The sequence below is a fragment of the Apteryx rowi genome, unplaced genomic scaffold, assembly GCF_003343035.1.
Source record: "Apteryx rowi isolate R43461 unplaced genomic scaffold, aptRow1 scaffold_55, whole genome shotgun sequence".
Classification (NCBI taxonomy): domain Eukaryota; kingdom Metazoa; phylum Chordata; class Aves; order Apterygiformes; family Apterygidae; genus Apteryx; species Apteryx rowi.
This window is the reverse complement of record NW_020450816.1, coordinates 2,145,426-2,169,506: the sequence shown is the minus strand read 5'-3', so window position 1 is coordinate 2,169,506 and position 24,081 is coordinate 2,145,426. Positions and strand designations below refer to the sequence as shown.

Here is a 24,081-nt window from a genome sequence, read left to right as displayed (position 1 = left end):
ATCCTAGAAAATTTAAAAAAAAAATGAATTGGAAAGCATTTCTGGCTGTCAGTAGTAGGAAAGACATACCCTGAAACCTGATATAAAGATTACCTAAACAAAAACAAGACCTGGGACTAAAATACAAAGTTAAAAATATTCCAATTGTGGGAGGGGAAGAGAAATATTGTGTTTCAGTTGAGGCTTTTATAATATTTTAATTACTTACATTTCATAGTGACCTCTTGCAGCTTTCAGCTTTAAAGAAGAGCTTTTCACACTCCCAGTACTCCCCACCTTTATGCTAGGCGGTTCACTATTTTCTGGTTCCAATGACTTTTAAAAAAACACTTCCTTTTCCAGTGCCACCCAAGGACACCTACAATTTATATGGAAGAACTATTTCTAGTGACTGGTTGTAACCATACACTCTGTACGTAATAATAGAATTGTAAATTATACAGATAAGCTCTTTTTAAAACTAGGGTATCCACATTGTAAGAATGGGCAGGAAGGGGTGAGAAAATATAGGTAATGAGAAAAAAAGTAATTAGCATTTTTTTTTACTCCTATTTCTTATCAATAACTACTTTTGCAGGACTCAGTTCTGCAGAGTGCTGATGGCCAATATACGTCACTCCTAGACTCTGTTGCACACTGTAATCTGAGAGCTATCACACACGTATTCTCTTGGACACAATTTCAACATTATTTGAATATATCCTACCCTTAAAACTGTTCTGGCATAACATTAAGGAAGTTGTGGCTCAGGTGGTAAATACAGGACCATCTTGAAAGAAGAGCTGGTAAATTAAGCTATATTCAAACTAAACGGGAAACCACTGGTTGTTAAGATTTTATAAAACTACCCCTAAGAACAAAAACCATTTTAAATTTCTGTTGACTGCCTAACAGCAGGAGCTATACTCTGGTTCCAAAGTATTCATATTACAATACAAACAACCCTCACATATTTCCATACGCAAGAAAACCCAAGGTTTACCAATTCTAAGTCCATATTCTGCCCCAGAATTAACTGGGTTATCTCTCAGTAAGCAGTGTCCTCAGAAAGTCTTGCATTTGATGAACTAACATAGCCACTGTTCCTTCAGGGAAGGGTATTCAACTCGAGGTCAGCACTTACATTTATCATGTAGGTGAGGCTCAGCTCTACCTTTCTCTCTTCCTTTCCTTTGCGTCACATTCCCTTTTGCATCTCAGTCCAACACATTCAACAAAAGTAATGAAGCAAAAAGCAAGGTTAAGTCTGGCTCCCTCCTGCCTGTAGAGCATCAGATTTTTTTAAACAAAGTACTTTACAGCATTCAAACCATCTGAATCCAGTCTACTGAAAAACAAATACTTCAAGTATCAACGCAAAATGAAATTCATGAGCTGAACTTTTTCATGTCTTTTTTTCCCCATGAACCTTACAGAGAAACAGATCATGTTGTGTTTCTAACAAGTTCTGTTTTGAATACTTCAGATTTCTGCAACAGAATAACTTTGAGCACGAAAACTCCTACTGTGGCGGTTTCGCAGATAGACTGGCAGAGCTGATTAGAACAGTAATTCATTGCAATATTCTAGGGCAGATCAGCTTGGTTATCCTCTCAGCCTGGTTATCTTCTCAGCTCCACTTTTCTTTTACCAATTTGCATTACAAAGCATGGACCAGAGGCAGAAGGAGACTTCCTTAAGCCAGAATAATTGGGAGGACAGGTCCTTTAGTTCAATTGCTGCAGTGATGGAGATCAGACATACAGCTTTGGGGGAAACAACTAATTTCAGGTTTTAAACACCTGCACAGAAAAAAGCACTTCGATTGGAGGAATCAGGGGACTGGGATTTATGAGTAAGACTGTCAGGAGTATAAGAAACAGAATACAGTATTTCCAGCTCCCTTGCCAAATACATATTCTGACTTCAGTTCATTTTACATAGGTTCAAGCAAGCAACAAAAAAAAAGGAGAGAAATAAAACAAAAAAATTGGTCTTACAGTCTACAGAAACATCAGGGATTAAATGTCAATAGCAAATCTCTCAGTACTTCCTGCCACCATGCCAAATAAAGCCTACTTCCAAGCCAAACATCTGCTTTGTCCGTCCCAAACAGGAACTCATGAGAAGGAAACGTAGCACCCTTTACCACTGTGGTCAAAAGACAACATTTTTAAAATTCCATTTAATTCAACAATTTACCTGTAAAATCTCTGAAAGAGTAAGTATTAAAAAAAAGACTCTGCTGTTTGTATTCTGTTCCTCCAGGGCTTCCATTACCAAGTCATCATTCATCAATCATGCAAATGTTGCACTGGCAAGAATATTCATCCAGGCTAATGCTTTTTACAGAAGTTCCAGTTCTACATACATTAATCCTAAAAGAACAAACCAGACTGACATTTATTATGTGCACATGTATATAGAACCCTCTGTCTCTTTTGCTCTCGAAGATGCAAGATTATACGAAAATCAGGTGTTCCAATGACATTAACACAACCTTGGGAGGACAGCTTTATCAGTGTCTAATGCCACCAAACCTCCACAATAGCTATAGAGGCTTAAATATTTTCCTGCTCCTGACTTCAACTGAAGAGTAATATTACTGAAAACTAGGGTATGTACTGTAAATAGATGTGGTGAATTAAAATAGGCAAACATTTTTCTAGGCAAAGATCTCTAGAAGACTGCATCAGAGCTTTTCTAGCAAAGCATTTTGATGCCCCAGGAAGTGGAGGACCCTTGGGAATTGTACTCAAAATTCCTTGCTGTCATTTGTGAAGGTCCATAGAGCATTTTCCTGATGAAAAAAGTAAGACAGCATTCTTTGAGTTACATCTTTTTGAATGAATACAAGATTTTTAAAATTCCAGGTAACACGCTGTACTTCTCCCTTTTAGAAAGAAAATCCAAGTTGAATGCCAAAACAGGCATATGCAAACTTTGAAACCTGGTATATTTTGTCCAGCTAATTGCTCTAGAAATTGTTCCTGTGCATTTTACAGAACTAAAATAATTTAAATACATTTCCCTCAGACAATTATATATTTATTGTAATAAAATACAAGTTTTGACGATGGAGCACCAAATGCTTCAAAACCAACGGTGAAGAATTTTAACATAAAACATATTGGAATATCTTCCACTTATGTTGGAGCTGCTTTCATTCAGCTGAACTGCACCAATTTATACCATCCTGACAATCTTGCCGGAACATTCTTAGCATGCGTATAACAATTTATGCATGCAGTTAATCAATCCTCACAGCACTTTGGTGAGAAGCACAGTCAGCTTCCTCCTTTTACTTGCAGAAAGATGTAGCGATTAGCCTAAATTATAGAGCCAGGAAAGGGCAAAACCTAGATTAGCACTTCTTGTTCTTTAATCCTGTGATCATTCTTAGAGATCACAGTGCACTTAGAGCCATGAAGTTGAAGGACACAGAAACTATCCTAGTATTCCGATAGGTTTTAAAATTTAGTATAGTATTACGTACTAACTAGTTCATAGTACCAACTACTATTATGAACTTGGGACAGAGTTCAAACCCATGGCAGAAAACACAGCCACAAGGTGAACTTCAAAAGGAGAGAAACAAGAAGGAAAGGAGAAACAGAATCACGCTAATCCACAAGCACAAAAATCCAACCATAAATAAACCCATAGCACTATCAACAAATAAACAAACAAGCTCAATAAACTCAGCAGCTGTTACGACCTTTGGAAGAATGTGAGGATGCTCCTAAAAAAAGATAGTGAGTTCTGAAGAATGGAGGAAAGCAACCAGAAGTTCAAGCCAAATTACTTATTAAACGTGAATGCGTGTAGTCCAGTTTCTTTCAGTTTGGATATATCAGCAATGAAGAAATAAATGCTAATTCTTTGGGAAACAAAAAACTGAGGTTTTTTTCTCCTAGCAAATAGTATGAACATTCTTATTCCGATATCACAGAAGTAAGTGGTGAAAAAACAGACTCTAATAGTGAAAGAGTTTTCAGTAAACAATAATATTTACTTAGTTTCCATTATTTAAAAAGAGTATTTTGTTAGGACATGTTGGAGTTCTCAGTTGTTTTTATCTTGTAAATCTCTTGTATCATTTTCAAGCCAAAGTCATGTTTCCACATGAAATATTAATATTCTCATTTTACACTAGTGGGCATACCGCATTTCAACAAGCTGCAACTTGCTGTCAAATGTAGCTTGCACTGCTGGGGAAATGCTACATTTTTAGGTCTAGATTTGAAAGAAAGAACAGCTATAAAGTATCTCAGTGCAACAGAGGAACAATGGATGGTCACGCTCTCCTTTTGCCTCCCTTAAATGTACACTGCACTTATAATCTTTACATGTATTTAGAGTTCAAGGATTACTAAGGGATGTTCGTTCTTAATAAGGCACTATTCTGCATGAGTCTATACACTATCAGCAGAGGTTCTTTTATTCTGTCCTTGATCTAGATAATACAGAAGTGGACAAAAAACAGAAACTGAGATTTGCAAAAGAAATGTTAAGTGATGAAACAGATTTAAAAAAAAGAAAAGCCCCCGGTCCCATTTCCTTAAATTTGCTGCTACGATGGAGCTAGGAACATGGGGAACTTAGCTCCAAGTCAGACCACCTGGTAGGCTGCTGAAAAGCCAGGAAGGCCTGGGAACCTTTGTATCTCAGTGAAATGAAAGACCTTTTCCCATCCCACCATCCTTAATTGCTCAGTGTATTTCCTGGCGATAGCAAAGGAAATGAGTTGCTGCTCAATTCACTAGAGTCCTGTTCTACAGCTCACTAAAAGAAAAAAAAAAATCAGTGAGAGGAAAAAATAGCACAAAAGAATAGTCAAGCAAAATGGGTTACTGGACTTAAAGAAACTTGAATCTATTCCTCACTCACCTCTGTCTTCCCATATGGTTCTGAGCATATGCATTTAACCTACCCTACTACAGTTTTACACATTACTACATTACACATTACTACATTAGTTCACCTGTTTCCTAAATGGATAAAATCCATTAATGACTGTGATCTCCTCAGATGTTTTGGTGGAGAGTGCCATGTGCATTTCTAGGTACCACCACTAGGTACCATCTCTAGGTACCACCCACTTATATACTTCCCACTAGTGGTTTGTATCTCATCTGCTACTCAGATTCATTTTTGTGAAGGTGTATTTCACACAGCAGCTTCTTCACAGCTAAGATTGCAAGAGCTTCTGCATAACAAAGACACCTGCAATCTCTTTAAAGCCTGCAGAAGTACACAGCACTATACGGTGGCAAGTGCTGGCATGAAGTTAGGGTGTATTTTGTTTTAGAACTCCAACGAAGTCTCTAAGGCATGAGAGGAAGCAAGCAGACCTTTAGAAAGGTCAAGCAGTTAGTAATTTACTTTCTACCGTGGAACTAATTTTTATCACGTTACCTTGCTGTCAATCAGTTCCCAACTAACTTATCTGGGAACTTTGTTATCACCATATATTTTTCACCTAGTGTGTGCAATATTTCCCATGGATGTTCCCCTTTTATATATATATATAAAAAATTAGACCAGACTGGAAATTAATGAGGCACCATTTATCAGTTCTCTGTAAGTGAGAACTGAATTCCTAGATGTGAATATTTAGGAGATTTGGACATCTAAAATGGAGTTAATTTCTGTGCATCTTTTCACATGGCATATATTGAAAGACTTCTTTTTAGATGTGCTGTCACTAAACTCATTGAGGACTCCTTCCCTACTGTCAGTCAAATAAAGAATTTTAAAGAATACACAGCTACTGCTTTGAAGTATTCTCACATGACTGCAGGTGGGAAGAGACTATTATTTTCTAATTAACAAAATTATCATCTAATCCATTGTATCTTTTTTTTTTTAGGAGACACAAAACTTCTGAGAAGCAATACTTTCCATATTGGCTGGACACCATTCCCTTGATAATTTATTCAGATACTCGAGGAACTATCAGACAAAAAACTCTGTTAAACTAGAATCTGGCTTGTTATCACACATTAATTATTAGTAGCTGGTGGGAGTAATGGGAGGAAGAGAAAGGGAAAAAGGGAGACAGTGACAATAAAGTGCAATAAAGAGTTAATCATTAGATTAGCTTCCCATCTCTCCTGGTGAGTGGCACAAATTTACTCTCTTAGTTAACCACATGGGGCTGAGTAAAATGGGGGCTCTACATCTTACACTGTTTAATGACAAGTAATAGATACAATCTGGAGTTTTAGCATAACGAATAGACACCCTTGCATGGCTGCTGGTAATCTTTGGAACAGGCTCATTGTTTAAAGGAGGAAAACAGTAGAAACAGCTTTGCTTTATTTGTTGCTGTTGTTCTTCTGTTTACAAATTGATAAAATCAAAACTGGATTTGTTAGAAATGGCTTTCAAATGGCTGGGAAGATTTCCAGTAGAAAATTCCTTCTTCTGAGATTGAACAGGGCAAATAGCTCTGTTGATCTGGGCTTCTTCTGTGGTCTGTGTATTGCTACAAGGAAGAAAGGAGTTTTTCAAACCATCACACAACTAAGAATAGACCCGTCCTGTTGGGTTCCCCTAGTTATATCAATTTCTGAAGTGCAAATACAGTTGTCCCAGTGAAATGTTAAGAGCTTCTTCCATGCTTCCTCCTCTCGGGCAGATTTAGAATTAATTCAACCAGTTTAAGTATTTTTAGTGGACAAAAAAGATTTTAGATTTACTTTGGTTATTTAATATTGAATAAAATCTAAAAAATACAACTACAGGATTTCACCACAGCTCTAGTTTGCCTCTCTCATAAATTAAAAGTCACAAGACAAAGGACTGCCACATAAATGTACCACTCTCTCAAACTCCCCTGCTCTGTTACAGGCTGTAGGACTAGAAGTTACAAGACAATTAGAAGGCACAGAAATGAGATTAAAACATTCGGAGTGGGGAAAGGGGAATGGTTATTTTTACAGTTTGATCATCTTTTAATTTTCAATTTCCCATAGATAAGTCCCCCATAACTAAACAACCCCCCTCCTTTAAGAACTATCAAAGGATGCATATGTTACCATACTCAGCTACTTGCAATACTACCATAAACTTAGCCCAACCTTATCCCACCTGTTTATCGGTATTAATTTTGTCATGCCAAAATGAGGATAGTGATTTTCTCGGGGCAAGAAACTTGCCTATACTTGTACTGTGAAAAATCTAGCTTAGTTTTATGCTCCAGCAAAATGAGGAAAAAATAATGATATTAAAATATTGAAAACCTAAACTCCATAATTTTACAGTAATTGAAGAGTATGTTCTGTCATTTTTTCATATGCTACCAGATAAACAACAGTAAGAAAAAGACACACTTTGGAAAGATTTAGTTAGTATTTTAGAATAATTAAGATTAATGGAAGGCTTCCAAACTAGCCTTCTAATGTATCATGCACAGCCTATTAAGCTTGACACAGTAAGCTTTTTCTCATGGCCTTGACTGCAATGACTATTCAATGTATCTGGCGTGTGCTGTCCCCTAGGACGACAAAATAGACTTTATAAACTGTTAGGACAAACACTGACGTGCATCTAACTTTGTTTATCACTGAAGCTAGGCCAAACAGTGCTAATTGGAGTTCTTCTGCTAAACAATGTTTACGCACTAATTAGTCCACTTCCTAAACTAAATGTTCCAAGAAAAACTAAGACTATATGGCAAACTGCCACTAAATTGCAGTCTCATCAAGTATGTGACTTCACAGACAGACATGGACAGGTAACAAATAGTAAATTTGAACTGAGGAACCAACATACGTGGCTACACAGCATAAAGAAAGTCTCTATCTGTCTCACTAGACATAAGTATCTGAGAAAGAAAAACAGTCCTAAGTTTTTAATTCAGATTGAACCGAAACATTTACATTCATAATCCTGGGAAAAATATCCCGTTCTCTGCAACGAGAGAGAAAGTTAGGGGGGAAAAGACTCCAAGAAGTTAATATGCTGTATTTTGATTGCAAATGCAATATACTACTCTTATTTATAGTTTAGATTACTAACAAGAAAACTAAAGAGAATCTGTCTGCTAAATGATTTAGAAAGCAAAATTATTCAGACCTTTGAAGTGAGCAAATTTAACCAGTCAAAAGATGAGCAAATCTCATGTGTGTTTTACAGACAAACGGCAAGTCCATTTTAGAGGGGGGCAGAGAAAGAAGGTTGAAGAGGACTAAAACTCCAATGAGGGCAAATGCTCACGTCCCCACACTCTGGTGCTCCTGGGCAACGAATGGGCAGGAGCATGAGACAAAGAAGCAGAGGAGCCATCGACAAAGAGACAAGCTGCAAGACTGAAGTAAGGAAAGAGGGGGAGGATGCTCTCAAGGGGCACTCACTGCATATCATCATGATTTATATTATGTGTAATGGAATAATTAAAAAGTGAGTCAGATCATTTAGTTATGGTTAAGGTTTTCAGTGTTTTTTTTTTTTTTAAACGATAACTCCCAAGTTACTTGCACAAAAACATAGTAGAAATACAGACATTTTCCTGCCTCAGTCTGAATTCCAAGAAAGTTCTTCACAGCACAGGCAGTCAGTGCAAGGCCAAGTACAAAAGGATCCTGATATCTGGACGCTACTGCAATGTCAGTGTCACTGATAACCAGAAACGCCTTTTGCTCTGTTTAATGAAAGGAGGAAAAACTCTTGACCTGGAATTTCAAGCTAACTTTGCAACTTTTGTCTTCTGACCCACTAGTCTCTGACCTGCATTTCATTTCACTCTGATGCCGAAAGACCTCCTCCTGTAGTTAGAGCTGAGTGCCAGACACACAGTCTGATTTGCTCCGGATCTTCAGAAACCTTATCTTCAGCCAGTGACTTCCTCTGCAACTACAAAGGAGACCTGGACCACGGCGGACTCCCTGCTGCACCTCCAAAGGGGGTCAAAAGGAGCAAAATCCATGAGAACAACAAGCGTGCCCCGCTGGTCCTAGGCACCTTAGGAGTCTCCTCTTCTTCCTCTCCCTGCCCCTCTGTAGCAGCCTCTTGCCCACATGCCTGGGGCTAAAAGGGAGTCCATCCCCCTGTTCATCCATGCCTTCAGAGCCTGCAGCCATGCCTGTCAGATGCAGACCAAAGTCACACGAAGATCCCTTCTCCTTCCTATGCACAACGTCAAATGCTTTTCCCCTGCACTGCCAGGTACCACGTGAGCAGCTGATAAGAGCAGCTGTCTCCAAACCGTTTCTCTCCTAAGCAGAGCAGTGCGGGGAAGAGGAAAGGGGAAAAGGCATGCAGCTCCCGAGGGGCAGGGAGGGGTAAGCACTCGTGCAACAGGAAGCCCACGGTAGCGAGATAAAATTCCCCTCAGGGTATGAAAAAAACGCAAGGTGGCAAAGGATAAGCGCAGTGGGCATGAGAGGGGGACAGAAATAAGGTCCATTAACCAACACCATCTTGGATGCATCTGGGAGCTGGGCTTAGTTTTGCTGTTTAAGCTCTTATGTGGCTACACGTCTAACTCTGCTAGCTAAAGATGTTAATTCAGCAACAGAATAAGACTGCAAAATATCTCTCCAACTTTGAATCTTTTTACACCCAGCTCTCTACAAAAATCAGTTGTTTCTCCCTCCTCATAGCTTGATCTTCTTTAAATCAGAGGATCTTCATAGGATGTTTCCCAAATCACATACCCCCAATCCAGAAGCTGCCTTCTGTTTTAGTTCACTTGTTTCTCAGCTACTAAAAACCAAGGACACTGTATTCTTTAGAGCTTATCATAATAGGAAAACATTCACTCCCAACAATTCAGCACTGTTGAAAGAAAGCAATCAGCTCATAAACTATTAAAATTGTTTCTTCAAAACTTCCAGTTGAAAGGACTGGTAATTTTACTTATTTATTTATTAACAGGTCCTTATGTGGAGGCAAATTTTCTCTTTGATTCAATTCTTAATCTTTGGTATTATTTAAAGGAATAAGCTCCCTTTCCAATGATGGGGAAACCCATGTAGAACCCTAGGCTACTCATTTAATTCAAAAACACATCAGGTTGCTGGTAGAGAAAAAGACAGTGTCTGCAGCTTTGTTTATGGCTGTGGATGCCAAAGGATACACACAAAAGGTACATGTAATCAGCAACCTGCAGAGTATAATTAAGAAGAAAGGACAACCCTCCACACATGGTATATATTGCAAATATAATCAGCTTCAGAAGACTTTTTTTATTTAGAACATGAAAACCTTGAAAAAATTCGTGCCCTCAGTATAACTGAATTTGTCACACAAGTTTTAAGAATGCTCCCATGATGGACAACCATGATTTCTTTTGCTATTTCTTTAGAAAGCAAGAATATTGTTTGGCTTATACATTACTTTGGAAAAATAGTTTCAAACGGGAGCTCTTACTGCTGAGGATCCAATAGCCTAACAGAAATAGTAATGGCGCACAAATCAAAATGTCAACTATAAAGTAGGGTGGGTGCTATTTCAGGGTAGTACATGCTCAAGAAAGCAAACAAAAATTCAACATTAGCGTACTTTTTGAAGTAAAAGAAATAAGAAATATCTACCAAGAAAATGCAGCACATTTAAAACACTCTGGGCAGGACTTTCAGACCCCCTCTGCCCATAGAGCTTACAGAAATACTTGCGGAAAAGCAGCATTACAAAACAGTCCTGCAGTTAGCAGAGAATAATAGCAATTAAAAAGAATAGTAAAGCTGTCAACAGCTTCCTTTTAATTCAGGCCACTGTAATTCCTTTCCTTAAGAATATGTCTTCACAGATGAGAGAAATGAAAAATTAAGTCAAGAATGATTGTATGGACTAAGTACTCCCAAGCCATGGAAGGGAGACAGAATGCATCTTATCTTACTTCACCCCACAGCAAACTCTCCCTGTGGCCAAGGCCTGCAACCATAACAGGTGAAAGGCTCACTGCAAATTTGGGTTGTGATAAGTATCGGACAGAGGCCCCGAGAGCCCTTTTGCCTAGCCACAGGCGGTCTGACTCTCTCCCATAACGGTGTGTCAGAGCTCAGTGCAGGTTCTCACGCCACTTCACAGCAAAGGGCGTATTTTAGGAGAAAGCACCTCACCTCCCTTGATACTCATGAACCTCTTCATGATCCTGCAACATCCCATTGGGACAAGGGTCTATATAGAAAAGTGACCACTGTAAAGTATCCTCAACTTTCAGTTTTGTTTCTGGCATGGTAATAAATGTTTTGAACTTCTTTTAAAAGGAAATTAAGAGAGCACAGACTGCTTTAACTGTCTCTTCTCAAGCTTGCCTACAAAGACATTAATGGCTATGCTAATCCTGTTGGGACACTCATATTCCGGGATTAATGCTCCTTACCTTCTTCTGCTTGTATTTTGTATATAAACAAAAAAAAAAAAAAAAAGACAATCTTCATCCTGAAATACAAGTGTCCTCATGAGGAGTTACACGGGGATAGCTACTACAGGACAATTACATCAAAGAACTTCCCTGGAGGATAAAGTCTTTATCTCCACTACTCATTTGTTCCTTTCCTGTTAGCTCAAAACAAAAAGGAAAGCTAATACCACAAAAACAGCAGTTCTCCTGCCCACTGCTTGGGAACCTTTGAACAGCTCAGGGACTATCACATCTATTATGAAAAAATAAATTTTCTTTCCCATAAGAAAACACAGCTTTTTATGATGAATTCACATAGCTTCTGGGCCAAATTCACCTACAGTTTTCATTGTACACTCAGTAAATCTAAAACATCTGGGTGGATAAAATAAAGACTAGAAATTAGCCTTCTGAGTCTTAGAAATACTAATGTTTATCTCCTTCCTACTTAGTTAAACTTAACACTCAAAATAAATTTTAAAAAAACCCTAGAATTTATTTTACAAATTCAGATTGTGGAAGTGATTGGGTTTTATTAACAAAACAACAAAAAAAATCTGTTAATTGTAGAAGGAAATAGCTTCTGTTTCATTCCACTAAAAGAGTAATGTGATTCTACCAAAAGCTGACAAGATTTGGATTCTTTCTCATCATTGCAGCTTTAATGCTGTAGATGTCATATCTATCAGATTCTTCCTGCAACATCTGTCAAGAAGTAAGACATTTACTAATGCAGAACAGGATTTGCTTAGCTGAGCCTTAAGCTAATAGAAGTATTGAATTGTAAACAGGCAGTGCCCTAGGACAAAACATGTCAAAAGAGCAGAATTTAAACAATGACATGCAAGGAAAAATGAAAAACCAATCACTTGCAATTAGACTCAAAACATGTTTAGTGTGTCCTCCCCACCCCCTCACCAATCGCTACAATAAATGTGAGGCGTAAAAGCTTCTCTTTAGCAACTGTGGAAAATGATATTTAAGAAGGAAGCTTTATTTGGTGCAATGAATACAAAGTAAAGGAGAAAAATCTTCCATGACATAAACACATGATGGGTTACTTCCTCGGTTGCCAATGGGATTTAGAAATTCCTCTACATTAGTTATTTCCATGGGAAGTGTTCTCATGGTTTGAAGATGCCTGTAATCTAAAAGCAGTAGAGAGCCTTATTTACGTAGCTTTGGTAGTAGATTTACATGAAAACTCTTATGTCCATGTTCCCTAATGTTCGCTGGTGCAGGGCGACGCTAAAGAATGAGTAACGTGCTGTGGCTAATCTCATACTTTGTTCAACCACTCAGCCCAAGTTTTAACTTTTTTATTTCTGGTAGCCAAAAGCAACAGTGGTGGACCAGTGGGAATCAATCTTCTTTTTTTTTAATTAAGTATAGCTAATGCTATACATTAAAGTAGAAAAAACAGGGCTTTAAATAAAAATATTGTTGCAGTTAATACTCTAACTCGTAAGCACAGAAATAGAAACAAATATTTACAAGGTGAAAATGCTGCTTCTATTCACATCATGTACTGAGTAGATTAGACCATAAAAATCAATGCTCATTTTAATACTATTATGTTATGATCTTATCCAAAATTGCTTACTAAGGTTCTCCCTCTTGGCAAAAATAATGAGATTCAAAAGTGCAAATAAATGAAATATAATTAAATATCCATATGAGTTGTACTGGTTGTGAAGAAAAGAAAATCACACTCTGAAAAGAAAAGATGTTACAACCAGGTTCAAATGTCCTAATAAACAGAAAGAAGTGATTCAGAAGTTGTCCCAACAAATTAAGCATCATCACCTCTACAAATTTGCCAATCATCTTAGACTATGAAATACATTTCTAACGTATTCCTGCCAGTTTCTTAAATAGCTCAATATCTCAAGCATGAGAAATTCTGCATATGCTACGGTAGCCTTCTCTCCTTATGACAAGACAACACAGCAAGCTTTTAGGTTTACCAGTATAAATACCAAGTAAATAACAAATGGGATGTTTTGTAAAACATCATAAAAACGAAGTGATTGCCATGTTGTGATTTATTTTTGTCACAAGCATTTAGTTGTCATTTAGAAGTGATACTACAAAATTAAAATTGCCATTTTATTCTTCAGCAAGTATATATACCCTACAGATCAGGAGGGAATTAATTTAACAAACAATACACTTTTCCTAATAGGTACTTTTTCTTATGATCTTTTTTTCAATCCAGTTTAAGTCACTGTGCTTGCTTTCTACACAGGGGGTGGCTGCATTTTTCCCCTTGATAAGTACACTAGCTCTATTAACATTTGCAGAGCAAGTACAACAGTCTTCTTATAACATTCATTGTCCATAAGCGCTGGCGGAATGAAACAGGGAACTTTACCCTCAGGGTTGAGACTGATTGCAAAGCAGCGACTGGATACAAAATGTTTTTTGCAAACAGGTCAATCAGGAAGGTTAAGAGAGTAGACAAAAAAAACGTATCTAAGAATAACACTGTGAGTCTATTGCCAACTTGCAGGAAACCCACAGTGTATTTTAACAGATGTCATTACTTAAATCTCTTGATACTTACATGTTCCATGCCAAAATGGGCAACTTAGTTTCTATAGCAACCAAACTAATACCACTGCCCACTTCTACTATCACAAGTCCTTTTCCGTTTTCCTCTTTGTTGCAACTTTAATTCACTGTGTATTGCAGGGAGGGGGAAGGAGAAGTAGGGTGGCATCTTTGCTTTTGTTACCAAAGAAACCACTCACCCATTTCAGAAAAGGATGTGAACAGTCAAAAGACAGTGATAATGTGTATTTAAAAAACAATGACTTTGTTCTAACAGGCAGTAGGCAGAAGAAAGGAAGTCTCAAAGAGTTAGAGGACAAGAAAAAAATCACACTGAAAGAGTTTCAGAAAAAAACAGAAAGATTTGATATATAACACAGCAACCATCAGCTGAAAACAAGAAATGCCAGGAAAGGGAAACCTGGGAAGGAAGTGTAGAGGGGGAAGGGACAACAGTGAGCAGAAAAGAAAGGCAACTGAAGAAAATATCTGGAGTGGGATCAGAGGTAATCAGAGGAAAATGTAACTTAGGAAATACCTGAAGCCTTGAAATTCAGAATAAGCCACTTTAAAAAATAGACATCAGTCTTCAGCTTCCTGAATCATATTTTACAAAATCACTTGTCCTGAGACCATTGATGTATTCAGTCAGGTTTCACAAGGAAATCAGGTTTATGTGATCACACCATGTCCAAGGACAACTGACCGGGTATCGCCTCCCCCACCAGCCCACACTGCCCAGACACACTGAAGAGCAGAGCTACCGCACTTCCACTCGTGGCAGGAACGGGAGAGTGGACGGAGGCAGCGACTCCATCCGCACGGCCACAAGGGAAATCGCCCTTCATCAGGCATGGGGAAACTCCTGCTGCAGAGGGGATTTCCATACTAACAGCAAAAATGTGATCAGAGCCCTCCCTCTAGCTAGATACTCCTGAATCTGCCCCAAAGTCACCATTTCTCTACCACGTTAATGATTGAGTGTCTAAAAGGGCACAACCTCCAGGTAAGGTTCCTTCCCCGCTCCTGGGGCGTAATGCTTCTCACCCACACCAGTGAACCCTGCAGTGGGGTCTGCGCTGCTTAATAAATGGTAAGTTCAGTTGCAGCCCTCCTGGATTTCAGTGGAAAAAGTCAGCCAACCTAGCGACAAACAAATGCATTAGTAGCTTCAATAGTTCCTGCAGCTTGTGGAATCATTTGTTTTAGCTCCGGGACAGAGGGAAGTCAAGTGTGGAAGCTGCTTCTGTTGCCATGAATTAATTTCAAGAAGATTTTTTTGAATTTATCATTTGTTTTCACTTTTTGAGAAATGATAACTACTTTGACTCAGTATCTCTCTCATTTCTGTATTAATTGGCAAAACCTCAGATACCAAATGGTTACAGAAGAAGGGGCAAAATCAAGCCAGATACAAAGCAAAATGTTGAAACCAATCTATAATAACACTATCGAAAAAATAAAATACTCAATGACTGGAAACTTCCTCCCTAAGGTGTTATATTTAAAGTGGATGAGAGGTAGCTAACATGGACAGGAAGAGTGGGACACACTAAGATGGAGAAATACAGTGCCAGGGAAAAGACAAGAGAAGAAGTACAAAAAGAGAGGGAGAAAGAGTAGTCTAAAACTTGAAACCATGAAGTCAACAGAATGCAGAAAGGTCAAGCTGAGAGCAACAGAGAATTCCAGCCGTTGAATAGACCAGTGTTCACAAAAGGAGCAAGTCAGAAGAAGGAAAAGAATCATTAGTGGTCGAAAAGGGCAAGTTGTGGTTTGGAGAGAAACAACTGAGAAAGATTTGGAAAAAAAAAAAAAAAAAAGAAAGAAAGAAAAAAACCCCACAGTCTGGTAAGAGTAACTCAAGTGAATGAACTAAAAGAGTGAACAGGCAATTCCATCCAAAGTACAGCAAGGTGACTAATAAAAAGAAAAGGTTTCCAGAGACAGTGGAATTAGTTGATTTTGACCTTGGAAATGGAGAACTCGTATGGCGTATTTGAGAAGAATCTCAGATAATTTTAGATATTAAAGTACAACTTGACCTCCTTTTACACAATACAATGACTTTGTCCAATATTTGTGTAACTTAAGGAAGAAGAAAAGTAAAGAAAAACGGGAAAGAAATAAGCTTTCAAATTGAAAAAACACGAACTTTGTTTCATCACCATAAATGTTGGCACTTGATGTTTCTGAAAAAATTCTGACTCTCTGCTGCTTTTTCTTCCTGAAAGCAAACTTACTGATACAGACCATGATGAGGAAAACAAACAGAATTTAGTTATGTGAGGGAAAAAAGGGATGACAATGACAATTACACAATGTTGTTAAATTTATACATATATAAAAATGTAGTCTCAGATATAGAGTGCTCTTGGAAACTCATCAGCCACTGGCTGAGAAAAAAAAGAAAGTATCCTTTCACCAATAAACTGAAAGTCTGATAGGATGTTTTTGAAAGGCCAATACAATACCCAGATGAACCTTCACTACCTAGTGCTAGGACTGACACAACCATTCTGAATCAAAATGCAGTCTGCAACTCTCCCCTCAAAAGGATGCAGGAAAAACACTATCTTTTATGAATCAGCTGACACAGGAAGAAAAAAAGATGAGGCTCCTGGCATACATACCATTCTTCAGGTCAAAGGAATGTGTGCCTGAAAGCTCTTAATTTCTTTCATATATTTCTCTACAAGGCTTGTCTTTGTGTTAGCCCCAGACCACAATGTCCATCCACAATGTGATTACAACACAGGACATATTAGTTATTAATCAGCTCCCATAAACTGCCCCAGCCTTCTATTCTGCATCTGGGTTTAAAACAATTTGTTAGCTTTTTGCTGGAAACAACTATTTTGTAAAAAAAAAAAAAAAAATTAATAACAAGGACTAGTTTATAGCAGACACTACATCATGAGAAACATCTTAAGAAGTGAAATTGCTCTGAAACAGTACTTAATCTTTTGTCAAATATGACAAAAACTGTTGCAGAAAATATCCTTAAGGAACTGTCTCTAAGTACTCTAACACATTCTGAACATAGTTCTATCCCATATGCAGCCTAGGTTAAGCAATCAATTTTTGACTGTTTCACCTTATTTCCATTTCACAGAAACCTGACTAACTAGATAAAGAAATCAGACTTCAGAGGAGAAGGAAAAGCATGAGAAAACAGGTATTAGTCCACAGAACAAAATGTTTATTTACCTGCAAAAAAGGTAATTATAAAATTCTAACCTAATTAGTTCAGATACATATTTTATACTACTTCAGAAGTAATTCCTGATGTAATTCCTTAGCTTTAAGAAAACTAAAAGAAAAAAGCTAGATACCTGGTAAAAGTGAGGGTAGGAGGCACAGGGCTACCAGTAGTGAAGGAGATGTTTATGAAAGAGCTGCGATAAGAAGCTTGTAGCTAAGGTCTAATTAATACTACTTCTTTTTTTCTTGTGAACTTCACCATGGCACCAAATCATGTTTGAATTACAACCTGCTGCCATTTAGGTGGGCTTTCATCCTGGCAAGCTGTACAGAAGCTTGTACAAAGCCCTTGTGAGGTTTTCACTTCACTATGAATTAGTGTCTAACGTTGAGAACGCCTTTCATCATCGGCTTGTATTGCCTTCAGGTGCCTATAAATTCCTCTCAGTCTTTATGTAGCACTTGTCTATCAGACCATGTCATCAATTTTACTGCAGGCAAGAGACAGACACACCTCTTCCTGAGACACAGACAACACAACAATTACCACAGCCACTCTTGCATTATCATTTCATATCAGCTCATTGCCAACTGCTAATCACCCATGACTCGCTATGGGAAACACATCGCACTTTCCAGCATCTCTTTACATTGCTGGTGCTGAGAGCTGCGAGGTTGGGAAGGTCTCATCACCCTTAAGTGTACCACTGACTCTGGTGCCACCCCCTAAACACATATTCACGTCGCAACCATGTCCGTCCTCTCCTACCTTCCCCTGAGACACACAGTGATGAACAAACTTGACTCCAAGAGAAGGATCTTGTCTTTTATTATGACTTAATTATTCAGTAAAGCCTTTTTATTGACTATGAGAAGTCTGCATGAAAAAAACAGGCAGTACGCTCTATCTGAATAGAAATTAATAGCTAACAAATACTTATAGAATACCAATAGGACTTTTCAAGGTTAAAATACTTTATTAACCAAGTCTGTGCCGCACTTGCATGTAAAATTAGTTATTTTGTTAAAGAGTGAAATGATGTTTTTCCTGTTGAATGTTAAAAAAAATATATATGAACACGCCTATCCCTCCACAGACAAGACAATTCAAGAGATCGGTAATCAGATAGGGAATGCTTAATGTTGAGGGTAACTGGCTTCAACTTGCCTATGGTCAATGGAAATCTAAAGTTATAACTGTCATCTCATAGCTGTTTGGTTAAATGTGTTGGTGCTCAGTTCACTAGCTAGCATGAACTAGTATTCAAACCACTCCCAGCATCAACCAACTGTAAGATTCCTCACTTAGACATAAGGACCAAAGAAGAGAGAGACCAAAGTGTTGTCCACCTGAAAACATCCTTGTCTACATAAATTCACATTTCAGGGCCTAATTCTCATCCCAGTTAAAATCTTCACTTCCCCTGACAAACAGTCACTCAGAGTCTAGACCTGAATCCTAAATTTAACATTGTGCACACAGACATAGTCCAGTTGAAAATCTGTATTTTTCAGTTTAACTTATATCACTGGGGAAGCTGTCTGAGACAGGTCGAAAACATAAATTCAATTAAAATAGCAATCTTATGCCAGAATGAGAGTCTAAATACAGGTGGTTATAAAGACAAACCTTCCCTTACACTTGAGACCTAAAATATACCTCAGATATAGGAAGCAGTCTCCTCAAGCCCACTTTAAGACACACTGGGAGGGTTGTGTGAGGAAGACAGAGGCTTAGTTTTTCACGATTGCTATTTTGCCTTTTTCAGAATTTAAGTGAAATTGGTTTAAAGATTTTTTTTTCCCCCCCAAAAAGGGACAATGGCACATTCCTGTGCAGACCCCAGAAATACTTCTCACAGAGACTGCAAGACTAAAACTTCTGGTGCCAGCAGCAGATCTAGGTCTAATTACCTGATTAAAGTGTGGACAAACAACCAAAAGCAATTGAGATACTGGGCCTTAGGGAAGTTACTGCCCTTCCTCTGAAACATAGTGACTGACCTTGTCAGTCATTACCCACTGCAACTGATGCCAAGCAAAATGAGCTCACAGTTAAACCAACTTCACGGTTTAAGTTATGATGCTTGCTTTGGCCAAAGAGAAAAACCCAGGCATATTCAGTTACTTCCTCTCAGCAGCAACTTCTAGCTCAGGGGTAGGAAAGTCATAAGACATGCTAACCCCATGGCTTCTGACTGCCAATCCATACTTTTACTACCTACAGTATCATGTTGCTATAGTTATGAGATGCAGCTAATATGTACTGCCAAACACCTTTTTTCTATATCAGATACGAGCAAGTATTTCAGGAATCTAGTTCAACATAGCCCTGTTCTTCTCTCATTTTAATCATGAATGTGTCCCCTGCAGAGACGGAGCATCCCACTGCTTTTTCACCTCTTGAAGAGCACACCCTAGCAGCTGTTCCCCTCCAGATCCGCACTGCATGAGGGAACTAATGCACACCATCAAATTATTCTTATAAAACGATTCAGTCTTCAAAATGTTAAATCCTATCCATATGTCCATTTTGCTTGTCAGTCCTTTGATTATGTTTTCATAGGAAGGAAGTAATGATAAACAAATTACTGCACCAAAGCGTGTGAGCTCTGGCAGGCCATTTCAAAGCTATTGACAAAAAACAGCCTATTCACTGTAAGCGTCCTACTTTTACAATCTCCCTCTCTGATCAGGATGCAGAGGACTAATTCAATAGTTCTCGATGGAAAAATACCTAGTGGGCGTGCTTGATTTCCAGAGACAATGCTCTGTCATGTGGAGCTTTTCTCTAGCTCCCTCTCTCTATCCCCTCCTCCTCCTTTTTTTTTTTTTTTTTTTTTTTTAAGAGCTGAACAATTTGCTCAGAAATACGGTAGTAATACTTCAATTCCACAAAACCTACTTTAAAAAAAGAGAAGACAAAAAAGAAAAAAAGTGTGGGGATGGAGGGAAGCTTTACAGTAAAACTGGGACCTTGCTAAGTTCTACTTAATCAGAGCAGGCTGCTTCACACAGAAAAGTCTGCAGAATGGCATAGGCAGTGAATTTCAAAAAACATACTGTATTGTAATTTAAATCAATTCAAAGAGAATCTGGTTTTATGCAGGACTCTGAATTGGAGTATTTCAAAACTCCTTCAGAGCACCAGGCTAAATACATCAGATATTGCAATAAACACCAGTGCTGGTGAGTTCACAGCAATTCATAACCTACCCAAAGATTAGAGTCACTGGCACTGGCAAGTCAATTTGCTCCTTGCTCTTCAGACTGTAGCGGGGCTTTTCACACATGAGCCAACAGGCGCAGAAAAGCAGCATGTGAAATCTCATAGACAAGACAGGATCTTCCGATATTTTGATCTCACAATAGCACTAGCCACAATTACAGTTTCAGTACTACTCACAGACACTTGTCAAAGTAAAGTTTCATGTTTTTAAGTAAAACCAGTCTAGTCACGATTTAGAACCTTTTCAAAAAAAACCTCTTCAAGCCTCATTGTCCTCTTTTAACAATACTGTTTGTCAGAATGGAAGAACTATCTAAAAAAGTTTAGTAATCAATATTTCTCATAGGTTTCCAATGGCATGTGCCTGCTCTCTGTTGCAACAGAACTGAGCAAAACTGAGCTAGTAGCCTGAGATTTAAGACTTATTACAAACCTAAGACCACTTGGAAAGGCCTCTTACATTTCTGAATGCTACTTAGTTAGTTTGCTTTTCATTTCTTGTTTTTTTTCCTGCTGTAGTACCTTGATGTTCCTCCCTTTAAAGCATGCTTCTGGCCATAATCTTGCCTTTTCTCGAGTCTCCAGGACCTGCGGAAAAGCTGTTTCTAAGCCCTTCCACAGTGACAAGCGCTGTGCAGCAAGCGTGCCTAGCCGCTCTGGAGAGATTGCTGCCACAGAGACTAGAGATTCAGCATCGCAGATGGGCAGGCAGAAACGGGGGAAAAGGTTTGTAATTACAATTGAAAAACAAAGGCCATCACATTCCCACCAATCTGGCAATCTTCACAGCATGTCAGTGTTAAAAATACTGAACACATAAGAGGGAGTTTTCTAAACTGTAATGCTAAAAAGCAGAAATTTTGAGAGGGGAATTGGGAAATAATTTTGAAATTGTTTTTCTTCCCAAAATCATCACAGTGAAAGTCTGAGACCTGAAAAGGACTTGATGTACTCTTTCTTCATTTTTGAACAGTAATGGAAACTAATTCAAATGTAGGCATTCACATTCATCTACTTATTCTTACAACAAAAACGCTCCTTTAAAAACAGAAGTTACTGTTTTCAGATGTTTTGTCCAATAAACATGAACACAGTGCTTCGGCTTAATGTTTCTTAACAAAATTGAAACAAGTGAGCAATTAATCTCAACGTCTGATATCTATTGTTAGGCTTTAGACTTCACATTTACAATTTATCAAGAGTAAACAGTTAAAAACCCTCACATCCTAAGCATAAAGACTAAAATCTTAGTTCTTTAAAAAGTAAATCAAAATCTAAGATTATATAGCACTTTCAGAAGAGTGGTAATTACACAGGCATCTCTGCAGCATTACTTGTGGGATTCTAGACAATTTTACATAGATGAAAACCTGTTTTGGTTGTATAGTATTCTTGAGAGCAAACATGAGAACAGACCAGCATACAGGCCTGAAAAATGACTTTCATTGAACTATATAGGGCAACTCAACTAAACAGGGCAAGAGCTGCCCTTTTCTTTGAGTACTTACAGTTTTGTACACGTGGTAGAACAGCAGTACTGTAATCTCATGTTTCAAACCGCAGAACAATCTATACAGTGTCAGGAATGATTTCCTTCCGGTGTGCAGCATTAGACGAGCAGTCAGGTGCATATTCGAAGGGTAAGGATGAAATGAATAAAACTGAGTAACCTCAACAGAGAACACGAGCAGCTCCAATGGAAAAATTACCACTGACAAAGAGATTGAAGTCTTCTTTATTTCTTTTCCTTGTTAAATTTTTATGGGCAACATGAAAGCAAGTAATTCCTAAAAAAAAAAACAACCCACCCAAACTACCACCCCCAATTCTGAATATTCTGCATATAAAATAAAGACACACTTCCCTGTGAGTGAATGTTTACACAGTTATACCAACAGTCTCACAGCTCTGCAGGTTTCCCTTGACATTTCTCTTGTAACATACTGGTTACTCCTTACTTTGTCAAGTACTTTTCAAAAACGAAAACCTGTAAAGACCTATGTTGATGATGGAGACAGAGATGCTCTGATGTACCACTATAGACCATTACATTCATGGGAGCACAAGACTAACAGACCCTCAGGATTTTTAGAGCGAAGCAGCAGCAAAGCAAGCCAGACACTAATTTCTGAAAAATGGTTTCAGTTGATCTCTCCTCTCACATTAGCCAAACCAGACCTCTGAGTTCATTACCAGAGGAAAAAGTAATTTTCTTCATACCATGCCCAGTGCTGTAATTTCAGAATGACTTTTACACCCACTTTGCCAAGAAACCAGAATTTCAGAGCTCTCATGATCTTCTTTGCCTTTGTTCCCCAAACATGCATGCATACACACACCACCAGAGGACTTTTTGCACTTTTGCAGCTTTTCTTTGTTTCAGCAACGATCTGGAGAAAAACCAAAGCACTCTCCTCCTTCACCACTCCCCCCACCACCAATATCTGCTTTTAATCACAACTAACATTTAAAACAGACATTAGAAAGGAGAGGCTACCCCTTTATAATTATGGAGCTTGATAATTACCTGGTGACTCCTAACAGACCCGTTCTCAACGCATCTTCCTCCCTCTCTCCCTTGATAATGTAATCTAATCTCCTGGCTGTGCTTTCATCTGGCATCCAGTGCTGCACGCTGTTTATAAAACAACAATCTTTTCATAGGTAATGACAGAACAAAGGCAAGGAAGAGCAACTCTGGTAATACTACAGCACCTACCACTTCAAAAGTAACTATGTCGGTATAATTTACATCTCTTGTGTGGTTTTTTTTTTTTCTTCTTCTTCTTTTAAAGCCAGTATTTTCTTCTCTACGTGAGACCATGACCTACCCTCATCTTCTTACTGGACTGTGTATGTATTTACACATCACAGATGCTATTGTGCAAAATGTCAACAGTGGAAGTCAAAACTAAAAACATGGTTCCCAAATAAAGAAAGCTGAAATATGTCATATTTGAAAAGGCAGGGATTTTCTATGACAATTAAATCACGTGCTCTAAATTACTGGATTACCACAAAGTCTTAGCAATAGTGTATAACAATTTTTTTTAAACACACATTTTATTTTCTCAGTTATAGACCCTAACCAGGTTAAATTTCTCGAATTTCTTATGTCCCCAAACGGAAGAGAGGTCAGGTTGTAAAAGTTTTTGCTTTAGATTTTCGGGGACCAACAACTCTGTTTCCTAAAGAAACTCATACTCCTTATTCCCCATGTGCCTTAACTAAGTCCAAACATCTACAAATGTTCCCTGCAACGTTCCATCAGTTCAAGATATAATTCTGATGTAGTGAAGAACCAGGGCCCAGAAGACCTAATGTTTTGACAGTTTATCACTGCAAGGACTATAAATGGTAGCACAGTCATAAAAATAGGCCTGCCGTCAGCAATTAGCAGCTTGGTATGGAATCAGACAGGAACAGCCTAGTTTGCATGTATAAATGGATATCTGCAGACCCAAAATAGTACTGATCAGTGAATCCCCAGCTTAGTCACTCTTATCAGGTGCCTTTTTCACCACCAACAATGTAAAGCAATTAAAAACTGATCTAGGTAAAAGCTGAGATGGATGAGTATGAGATAGACAGATACTATACATAGTACCAATTTGATCTGAACTTTAAGCTCAGATGGATGAAAAGAAACTTAATACATGCATTATTATAAAACAAAGTCCCTGAGTACCACTCTCACAGTCTACCACATCAGCACATACCCTTCAAAAGGTGAAGTATAACATGCCCTGGCTGCACTTGTTTT

At 38.2% G+C, this 24,081-nt stretch overlaps 1 protein-coding gene across 14 annotated transcripts in view; it reads right to left on the bottom strand.

The window, feature by feature from the left end:
- Positions 1-24,081, bottom strand: part of SPATA5 (spermatogenesis associated 5) — a 227,248-nt gene that overhangs the window by 109,772 nt on the left and 93,395 nt on the right. The window contains exon 14 of one of the 14 annotated variants that reach the window (XM_026081416.1): positions 6,338-6,469. The exons of 12 other annotated variants lie outside the window; for them this stretch is intronic. In XM_026081416.1, the coding sequence (XP_025937201.1) occupies positions 6,356-6,469 (114 nt within the window). In that variant the 3' untranslated portion in view covers positions 6,338-6,355. Of the gene's footprint in view, positions 1-6,337; positions 6,470-12,411; positions 12,481-24,081 lie in introns of those variants that run through there. One more of the 14 variants, XM_026081419.1, reaches the window with a different exon arrangement.